This window comes from Cydia pomonella, chromosome 18 (genome assembly GCF_033807575.1).
Source record: "Cydia pomonella isolate Wapato2018A chromosome 18, ilCydPomo1, whole genome shotgun sequence".
In the NCBI taxonomy this organism is placed as follows: domain Eukaryota; kingdom Metazoa; phylum Arthropoda; class Insecta; order Lepidoptera; family Tortricidae; genus Cydia; species Cydia pomonella.
The window spans coordinates 5,959,174-5,969,525 of record NC_084720.1 but is presented as its reverse complement, the minus strand read 5'-3'; the positions used below and the strand labels follow the sequence as shown (position 1 = coordinate 5,969,525).

Here is a 10,352-nt window from a genome sequence, read left to right as displayed (position 1 = left end):
TCGCTGGGGGATACCAGGACCAGACCAGCCCCAAAGCTCCAGCACAGCACGCTCCGAATGAAATTCTTTACAATAATTTTTGTGAGATATATTAGGAGTAAACATTTTATCTGAATTTTTAATTTTCTTATTTTTTATTGAAATATTCTGTAAGTCTTTTACTTACAGTTGTTTGTTTGACATCTCTAAAACGTACCAAAGACAAGAAAGATTTTTCGTTTGACGTTTCAGTTCCAGCTACTTTCCAGCTGCAAAACTGACTGACGTTTGTGTGTAAAAAATTGTGAAGTGAGAGACCGATCTCGAGCTGTTTATTATTTACATTTCATTTAATCCGATTATCGTAACCATTATCTGTGTCACAAGAAATTTCGTAATCTTGAACATTGGCAACGTAAACATCTACAATGGAAGTGGATCAGTACACGAGTGATTGGAGCTACACCGGCGAAGGGTCGCGGCTGCCGCTTATTGACGAATCCACGGCTCTAGGAACTCAAGCTCCGAAAGACAGGTCACCTTCAATGTCCTTTATCCCAAAAATCGATTAACACTAGGTTTCTGCGCAGTTGATCTCAAGATAATGTGTTATGTATGTACCACCTCCGAAATTGGTCAACGCGTTGTTTAGGCCTAGCCGCCGCCTACGCTTCGCTCAACTCTGTTGCTATGTCTCAAAATGATTAAATAACATGTGCTCTCAACAGCATGCTCATTAAACCGATATAAAAAAGCGTCGTAGTTAGAATAATACGTAAATATGCGTTTAAGTGATTGTGGTCTGTGAAAGTTCAACATGGAGCTGTCACTGGGGCCTGTCGGGAGGTGATTGAACTCGTTATCGTGTCTGTTTGTGTGCGAATTGAATCATGGATTGTGTGTTAATAGCACTTAATTTATGTTTGCAATAATGCAGATTATTGATGAGGCTGATGGCTATTGTAATTTTGATTAATATTAATCTTTAGTACATCAAGTTATTGTAGAAGCTTTAAAAATGGTTAAGATTCAATCAATGTAATGATGTCTGTTAGATTGTAATTGTCAACTTTCGTCACTATGTTCCTTAAGTGAAAGTTGCAGGCACACAGTAAAAGAGTGCACTTAAGGACTATTAAAATTATATTGATCCGTATTATTAGAATCAATGGGTTTCAATGCCAGTGGATTTTGTCATCATATATGGACTGCAAACCTATTTATAATGCTTTGGTTTCTTCCACCTTAATTTCATTTTACCCAGTTACAAAAATATCTTGATCTCAAAACAAAATAGTGTCAAAATGCCTGAATCCCGGACTGCCTAATTTTTTTCTCAAAATACCATATTCCCAAAATGCCTAAACTTCATACTAACATGGTGTCTTAATACCTAAATCCCAAATTATCTATATTGGGGTAATTCTAGGTTAAGAGGTATTAACAATCCCTTAAAATTTTTCTTTTTCATAAAAAAATACATGACAAATTTTGTCCCCCATATTCTGTCTACTACCCCGGCCATTTTGTAATTGTAAAATTATTGTGATTGTGACCTTAATTATTGCACTTTTAATCTTAATCGTGTTGCATTTGATTATAAACAACCAACCTAGCAATGGTCATCTTTTTGCTCTGATTGCCAGTAATTTTGCTTATGACATCTATAATTGTCGATACTATTCACTAAACACGGTATCTCCCCTGAAAAAGTTTTATTTCAAAATGATTTATTTAAATACTTTGTTTTATAAATTTGTATATTTACTATAATTTGTGCATAGATTATAGTAATAGTTTTTATTTATTTATTTACAATGATATCTGTTTTCACATGAAAAAGTCTCTCCCTCAGCATCTCTGCCCTGACACATAATTTTTGATAATATTCACTGGAGAAATGAATCATTACATTTTAATTTGCTCAAATCTGTAAGACGGCTCATCAAATTCACATTTTTTCTTCTTTTTGAAGAAATCAGGGGGACTGTTCTCTGTAATTACATAGAAAAACTACAGTCTTTCCCTTGGTCTCATCTAAAATGTAAAAAAATTCAAAAATGACTGGTGAACTTGCAGGTATACATAGATATGGTGGATGGATAGGTATGGTTGTAGTTGGTAAAGTGAAATTTTAATATATATGTTGTGCCGAAATTTCTATGTCAGCAATTACTTCTTAACTTAGATGATTAATGAGTGCTATGTTTTCCAATATTATGGTCTTTAGTTCCAGCGGACTATAAAAAGTAATTGTTAATACAACACAACAGAAGGCCAGCATTAGCCCATCCAGGCTAACATCATGCTGAGTCGGGACTATTTAGTGGCTAATATGTGTCATGTAATGTTATGTATAAGTTTGTTTTTTGTTCCTCTTTTTTTATCTGTATATTTTTGCCACAAATAAACTATTTCTATTTCTAACAAAGGTAATGAGGGCTACCTTTTTGTGCTCACCAGTTGGCGCCACTGTAGATGGTGGTCCACAAAAAAAAGATCTCAAAATTCTGCATTGCTTATTTTAAAAAAAATATCTAATATACACAAAGGTATTTTAACATCTAAATTTACCCTTTTTCAACCTGAATAATTTAGCATATATCTTAGTTGGCACTTTTTAAAACCACTAACATTTTTTTGAACTATATCAAATGCTCGTAAACTATGATTAATAAAAGCATTGCACTTAAGACATAGTTAAACTTAATATATAAAAAAAATCCTATCAGAAATTCGGTGTTTGATGAAATATACTTTACAGTACATATGGGGCTACTTTATAGCACTAGTGCGAGAAGTAGCATATTACGTTACTGTGTCGAACATTTAAAGGGCCATATGTACTGTAAAACGTTGTACGATACATGTGCGAATAGGTAATTCGCAACTCGTGTCGATTTAAAACACTCCCTTCGGTCGTGTTTTAATTTATCGCCACTCGTTTCGAATTTCCTATTTTTCGCACTTGTATCGTAATGTACTATTTTATCATTTGGGTATGATCAATAATCATCCATATTAGTAATTCATATCAATATGAATTACCTCTACCTTCCATAATATGAATAAAAGTCATGACATATTCAGCCATTTTGAGAAGAAAACAATTTGACATTTAAAAGGCATTCTGGGACTAAGTTGTTTTAAAATTTAGGACATATCACTACAATGGTATTATGATATTTAGGTAGAATGAAACCAAAGCTTTTCAACACAGTTTTCGTTAAAAAAATGTTTATAATAAGCAACCTGTGATATTATGAACTACTTGTCTTTCATTTTTCTATACCCTTTCCAACAGCGGTATCATGGTCGCATTTTATCACCTGTCATGTCATGCCTCACTTTCGCACTTACATACTTGTTAGAACGTGACAGGCATGGTGACAAACGATAAAAAGCCGACCATATTAGCCCTACAGGGTCAATTTAGGTAACATATATTGGTATGCAAATAAAAAATTCTGTCTCTATAGATCGTGCCATTCACGATGACGCGTGTCTTGACTCGTATTGTCATGTTGCTAAAGGTTAGATTTGACAAATCTGCGCGTCATCGTGTATGACACGAACTATATATCTTTACGAATGGAACAAAACTAATTGCTCACAACTCCCAGTAAACATTGACCATTAATTATTATAGTACCACAGTTTGAGCCATAAACCAATAAAATTGTTTGTCTGCAGGCTGATAGCAGTGCTGGACCAGGTGGAGATGCGCGTGGAACGCCTCCGACGAGACACAGTGCGCATTGAGGAGGAGCGTGACTCTCTGCTCTCTACCTTGGATAGTGTAAAGCACTCGGAACTGCTGGCAGAAGTCTCGGAATGTAAGATATGGACATATTTACTTATTAATAACCCTTTAATAGAAATGTGAATCTGAATTTGTGATATAAAAATTCATATGATTAGTCATACTTTATAATCCTAATTATATTATTATCCATGCTGACTTCGAACATTTAAGTAAAGCACTTTGATTTGGGCCAAATATACATATATTCAAATATAAGTTTTCACTCTAAACATAATAAGTTAATTGCTCATGCGAAATGTATGTATAAATACATAGGATTGCAAGTGTTATTTAAACGTCATATTTTCAAAGAAGTTTGATATTTAAAATAACACTTGCAGAACCTGGGCTATCTAAATCGCTGCCAACGTAGCTTGGTCTAACCATAGAGAAATAAGAAGTAATAGAGTGCTCACTCCATACATCAGTTTTGGTCTCGTTGAGCATTAGACTTTTTGTTTGCCGCGATATAACTATATGTCGCGCGATATGTCGACTGCGAATATAATAAGCATTTTGGGACCAAAACTGATGTATGGAGTGAGCACTCTATTACTTCTTATTTCTCTATGGTCTAACAAGGCTCGGAAACCGGATAAATTTCCAAACCGTTATCATGTACTTGGCGCAAATTTTTTAATTTCGGTTTCGCTCAAATAGCCGTTATTTTTAAACCGGTTTTTATGAGAACAGTTCTAGTCAAATAAACCGGTTTAGAACAGTAAAACCGGTTTCTTCCTATGCCGGTGTCTATGTTTACGTGGCACACCACCAGGCAGACCGGCCGTTGCGTCGGTCGTCGAATTAACCGGTTTTTGTAGGTTACAATAAAGTTCTTAAAACGTTCTCGTTCTTTTAAAAGTTGTACCTCTGAGGTACACCGAAATAAACCGGTATTTTAAAAACCGGTTCCGAGACTTGTGCTCTAAGTCTAGTTTTTTACCAAACAAAAAGTAGTATGCAGTTGCAACTTTTTGCATAAACTCATTTGTTGAGAGTTTCTTTAAATAGCTGTTAATGGATCAGTTAGATCAAATCAGAGATCAAAGTAGTAGATTATAACAATTTAAAATGGTGCACCCCTATTAATTATATAAATTATGAAACAGGCGTGCTCTGCACACGCCTCCTAATGGCGTCATGTGCATTGGGATGACGTTTGAAATGTTATGTAAATGGTCGTAAACTAATTTTGTCTATCATTAGTCTTACCCTTATTTAGGAGACTGATGTTACCCTAATTCAAAATTATGTTTAACAATCAATACAAGCAAAATAAATAGTTTATTTTATTCATTAAATAATAAATAAAATAAATAAATAATAAAAAAATAAATAATAAATTGACTAAGTCCCACAGTAAGCTCAATAAGGCTTGTGTTGAGGTTACTTAGACAACGATATATATAATATATAAATACTTACAAATACTTAAATACATAGAAAACACCCATGACTCAGGAACAAGTATCCATGCTCATCACACGAATAAATGCCCTTACCAGGATTTGAACCCGGGACCATCGGCTTCGTAGGCAGGGTCACTACCCACTAGGCCAGACCGGTCCTCTTCGATTCATTATACATTAATATTTAGGTAACTGCCATAGGAATAATTATTCCTAGGTTTGGAACTTATTATAGCTTATTTCATATTAATCTCTTTGTTATATCCATATTCTTTTGTATTTGTAAAAGAGAATTGATGATTGTCTTATTTGGATGTACAGGCGACAGAGACGATATCTCGCGGTACGCGGAGCGTATACTGGCGCGGGCGCAGACGGTGGAGGTGTGCGTGCGCACCGACCGCGACCCGCAGCAGGAGGAGGCTCTGCACCAGGTAACTCCCGGCCAGCGGCTAGAGGTTGTGGCGCCAGCTCGAAACGATGCCGCCATACCTTTGGCCTTTGATCTCTTAGATGGCGCCACTTTTTGATAATTAACAAATTTAACACATATCAGTGAATAATAAGGAACAAAGTCAAATGGCATTCTAAAAGTTTTAATCATGTGTTAAAAAGATGGCAGTAAATTTACTGTGGCTACAAAGTTTTCTTTGACAATCCACCTCTATTTCAAATTCTCTTTTCATATACTAACATCTTATTGCACAGAAATGTGTGTGTGTGACGGTTACATATAAAAAAATACCCTAAGACTAGGAACACACGGCGTTACGGCGTATATTTGTCAATAGAAATAGGAGCGAAAGTAAAAAAAATCGGGTCTACATTTTGTCAAATTTCTGCTGACGAAAATTAACTCGCCACTCTATAAAAACACAACTTTAATTTCAGGTAAACATGTACATCGACCAACTAGTAGTGTCGGTACAAGACGACGCGTGCACGGCGCACGCGCGCTGCCAGGCCTACATGGCGGCGTGCTCCAGCGCGAGCGACTCGGCCGCCACCGACAAGAACTTCGAGACCGCCATCCTGGGCTGCACGCTCGACGACCAGAAGCGCGTCAAGAAACGCCTGCAGGGGCTCATGGACTACTTCGCTAAGAAGAATGTGACCTCGTGCTCGTGAGCGTGTGATTGTGTAATGTTGGCACTGCTGGATGATAGTGGGTTGTGTTAAAAAAATCGTACCAGAAAAGCTATTAAGGTTTTGTCTAGCGTTCACAGATACTGGGACGTTTCACGTGATTATTTCCCTAGAACATCTAAAGGTAGGATCCCATCAGTATACGGCACTGTGCGGTACAAGCATTTTTGTGCTTAATATGCTTGTGCCGTACAGTGCCGCACACTGGTGGAATCCCGTCTTAACACTTCGAACTTTGCGACACATAATACAACCAAAGTGTTATTAATGTGCTTCCCAGTAGATGGCGCCGTATTTTGTAGTACTTAACTGGACTGTTAAACGTTAACTTTAGACAGCCAGTTTTTCTGCATAATTTACATTAGTTATCGAACTATATCTCGTTTGTTTAGCATTATAATAAGGGTGAACAATCTTGATGTGACTTTTTATTGAATATGGCTTTAAAAAAAATAGTAACTATTACTTAAGAAAGCAAAAAACGTAAATATAATAGCTACATAGTTGCTGAGACTTACTTTTCAATAAAAATACACATCAAGATTGTTTAGCCTTTTTTTAATGCAAAAAAAAACGGGCAAGTGCGAGTCGGACTCGCCCACCGAGGGTTCCGTACGTTTTGGTATTTGGTGTTATAGCGGCCACAGAAATAAATTGCAACTGTCTAGCTGTCACGGTTTATGAGATACAGCCTGGGGACAGACGGACAGCGGAGTCTTAGTAATAGGGCCCCGTTTTACCCTTTGGGTACGGAACCCTAAAAACGAGGCATAGAAACACAATTTTTTTCTTACACTGCATCTCTTCTACAATGAATATTTTTTTGATATAGATACATATAATATGAAAGTATAAAAAAATCGTTTAACTACCAACTTACAGAAGTGATAATTTAATAGGAGGTTCCATATAAACTAAAATACCTTCACTAGTGAAGTGCTCTGGGGAAATTAACTAAAATAGAGTTTAGGCAAAATTAAACTTTGTGTCAGCGTCATAGAAACTGACAATGTTTATTCATTATTATTTATGTCTTGTGGCAGACATTGGGCAGCAGTGTCACTGTTATAGACTAGTATTATTTATTATCGCTACGGTAGTTCGATTTTGTATCGCAATGTCGGTGTTCACGCCTTTCCACGACAGAGTTGTGTCACTTAAGTTTCTGATATCTCTCTGCTTCGATGTGTATAGGCCCACTTTATAAAAGCTTGTAATTTGTAAAACAAGCCAAAAGCCTTATAAGCCGTGTTGTTATATCCCGGATTCTGTGACGGCTGTTTGATTGCCCCAATTGGTCAACAAATATATCATTGTCGTACATAATTGGTCCATTGAATTGATTTTAGTATCTGGTATATAAAAACATGGTGTAGCTCCTGCTTGCTTTTGCGTTACAAATTACAAAATAAGCCTCAAGTGCTATTGTTCATTGCGGTGAGTATTTATTTAATGCTTCTTCATTTGCATTTTCTCTTCAAATGTATGTTTACATTTTTACTAAAGCTAGCTCAAGCGGTTTACGCGATTCTTTCGACACAAATAAGTATCTCATGCGATTGTCGCAATGTGCAATGTAGACATTTAATTCCAAAAGTTGTTATCATGTGCTTTGTCTTGCTTTAAATCCTTTGGTATCTCTGTGTGGTGTGTACCATCAGCCTGCGTGGCGAGCGTGCAGCGCGGCGGGCGGCGGGCGGCGGCCGTGCCCGCTCGCCGCTCACACGCCTACGTTTGCATTTGTTGAACATAAACGCCGTACGCTCCGCCCAGCGGCACTCGGGCTGTATACTAACATAAAAATCTAATGTTAAGAGAAAGGCCAGGGGGTATTTCAATCGCCTTCCGACCGACAAATGTCTGTATTTTTAGTAGTTATTTAAAAAAAACTTTATACATTCACCAATAAGGCAAATTGATTTATTCGAAGTTTGTTGTCTTTAGACATACTTCCATACGTTTGTCAGATATATTGTTTGTGTTAGAGAAATAGCTTTATTTTTGCATTCTTAAGTATACGGACCAGAAATGTAACAGAGATGTTAGTCTTTTGACTATTATGATGCAGTAGTCTTAAACTTATTTAGACGTTTGTGTTGAAATTTGGTTGGTACTTTTCACCGATAGATAAATTCATTAGTTATTGGTATTTTTTTGATTTTATCCTATTCATTCTGCCAAAATTGAAGATGGGTATTTCATATTTGGCCATATTTGATAATGTGTAAATTCCCAATCTTATAACTCAGATATAAGGTCTAAAATGCAAATGTAAATATTATTTATATGGTCATCATGATATACAGAGTGGGACAAAGACGGGTACTGCCAACACATGAAAAAGATAGGTAAAGGGGAATGTTGATGACTACAAGTTATGCTCACAATTTATGCTTCTTTTGAAGTAATAGTGAATAATTTTAGTAAAAAGAAGTGTATTTTTATGTAAAGTTTTGTAAACACTTCAACACGTTCCCTGTCCGGGCGCCCCCAATGTGGGGTCATGAAACTTTTTCAAGAGTCCGTGTTCCATGGGTTCACAACTTCAAATGACCCCACAATTTGGTCGTGTGACTTTGTCATATCAATTTGTATGGGGACAGTGAACGTGTTAATGCACATTGGGGTGAGAAGATTTCGAGAAGTTGTCAGAAAAGTGTCACATGAAGTTAGTTAACAATTGAGTTTAAGTCATTCGACTCTTTGGTTTTTAGCTTTTTTCGATGCAATGTTGTCTGTTATATAAAGTCGATTTGTAATTGTCTACCAGTTCTAGATTAAGGCACATTGATAGCGCCCCTTCTAAGTTTGATGCTAGTGATTATCTTTAGATAATTCCTATCTTGTATGGTTAGAAAAGGTGCGAGTGAGGACACTTTGGTTTTGCGGAAGAGTCAACAACTCTTGCCGGTCGATGGTTACGACTACGAGTAAAGCATTCATTACTATAGCGTTTTTATAATTTTATATGTAATATACGTATAATAGCTAGATTTAAAATTGAACAAATGTTACTTATTTTTGTGTTAAAGTTGCACTGCCTGGTTCGATGTGGTTTACTCTTGTTAGGATCTTATTTTTATGCCATTGGTTTGCTAAAATGCGAGTCGAGTGTCTTTTAATTGATATGGAAAATTGCCTTTTTGATGATTAACGAAATTGATAATGCTAAAGCTATAAAAAATGTAAGTAGGTACTTAGTGTTAAGGTTTGGTGTCTGGGAGACGAAATAGATACGTAGTTTCCGGTAATGAAAATTGTTTTCTTTGACAGCAAAGAATTATTGATTGTAAAATATATGTTAAATCGAATAAAAATCGTGATTGATGGCGGCTCTGGACATAATGTATATCGTACTCTGGCTATCTAAAGTTTACCAAAAGTTTTTCAGCGTCAGCTACTAGAGCTCTCAACGTCGACAAGATTATTTCTCCACATCTACCATCAATACCTCTTTCTTCGATAGTAATCGGTCTTGGACCCTGATTTGTTAGTGACTTTTGGTTGTAATTCGTGCTACACTTACTGATGTGCAATCGGAAAGTTTTCAAAAATGCGAAATTTCCACATGGAAAATTTTCTGAAACATCTCATATTTTTGTATGAGAACCGAAATGTTCTATGTATTTCTAAAATTATGTTAGAATGTTTGTGTTGTTAGAAACTTTCTCAGGAAAAAAATCCAGAAATTTCCGGGAACTTATCCATCTTTTTGAAAACTTTCCGCAACTTGCACATGCAACCACAAGCGGTTACATCTTTCTGACGGCTACTTCTAGAGGCTACTACTTGTAGGACACTTGTAGCTGTCAGATTCGTACTACACTCTGTGGTCGTCTCCCGGCCGCCGAGCGGGAGTGGCCGGCTTGCTTCAAGCAACTTGTACTGTAAGAAACTCCAAAGTACCTCTTTATTTATATTGTAATGTCTAATAAAATATGTAACATTATATAAGTTTGTTTAATTTCGCTCTTAAACTTCAGTATTATCTCGAGTAATGTTCTTATTCTAAG

The 10,352-nt window shown here is 36.3% G+C and overlaps 1 protein-coding gene across 2 annotated transcripts; it reads left to right on the top strand.

Moving 5' to 3' along the window:
* Positions 1–5: 5 nt before the first annotated feature.
* On the top strand, positions 6–10,293 carry LOC133527828 (BAG family molecular chaperone regulator 2-like). 2 transcript variants are annotated; one of them, XM_061865011.1, is made up of 4 exons: positions 6–514; positions 3,673–3,815; positions 5,515–5,627; positions 6,085–10,293. In XM_061865011.1, exons 1-4 carry the CDS (start codon positions 408–410, stop codon positions 6,319–6,321), a joined length of 600 nt encoding a protein of 199 aa, XP_061720995.1. In that variant the 5' UTR covers positions 6–407; the 3' UTR covers positions 6,322–10,293. The 2 variants fall into 2 exon arrangements, with proteins under 2 accessions (XP_061720995.1, XP_061720996.1); XM_061865012.1 differs by lacking the exon at positions 6–514 and adding an exon at positions 565–825.
* Positions 10,294–10,352: the final 59 nt, after the last annotated feature.

Bases quoted from the DNA above. Each gene is read 5' to 3' on its own strand.
- LOC133527828 (XM_061865011.1), top strand. From the start codon at position 408: ATGGAAGTGGATCAGTACACGAGTGATTGGAGCTACACCGGCGAAGGG. The intron at 515-3,672 runs GTCACCTTCAAT...GTTTGTCTGCAG, and splicing joins ACTCAAGCTCCGAAAGACAG to GCTGATAGCAGTGCTGGACC. The intron at 5,628-6,084 runs GTAACTCCCGGC...CTTTAATTTCAG, and splicing joins AGGAGGAGGCTCTGCACCAG to GTAAACATGTACATCGACCA.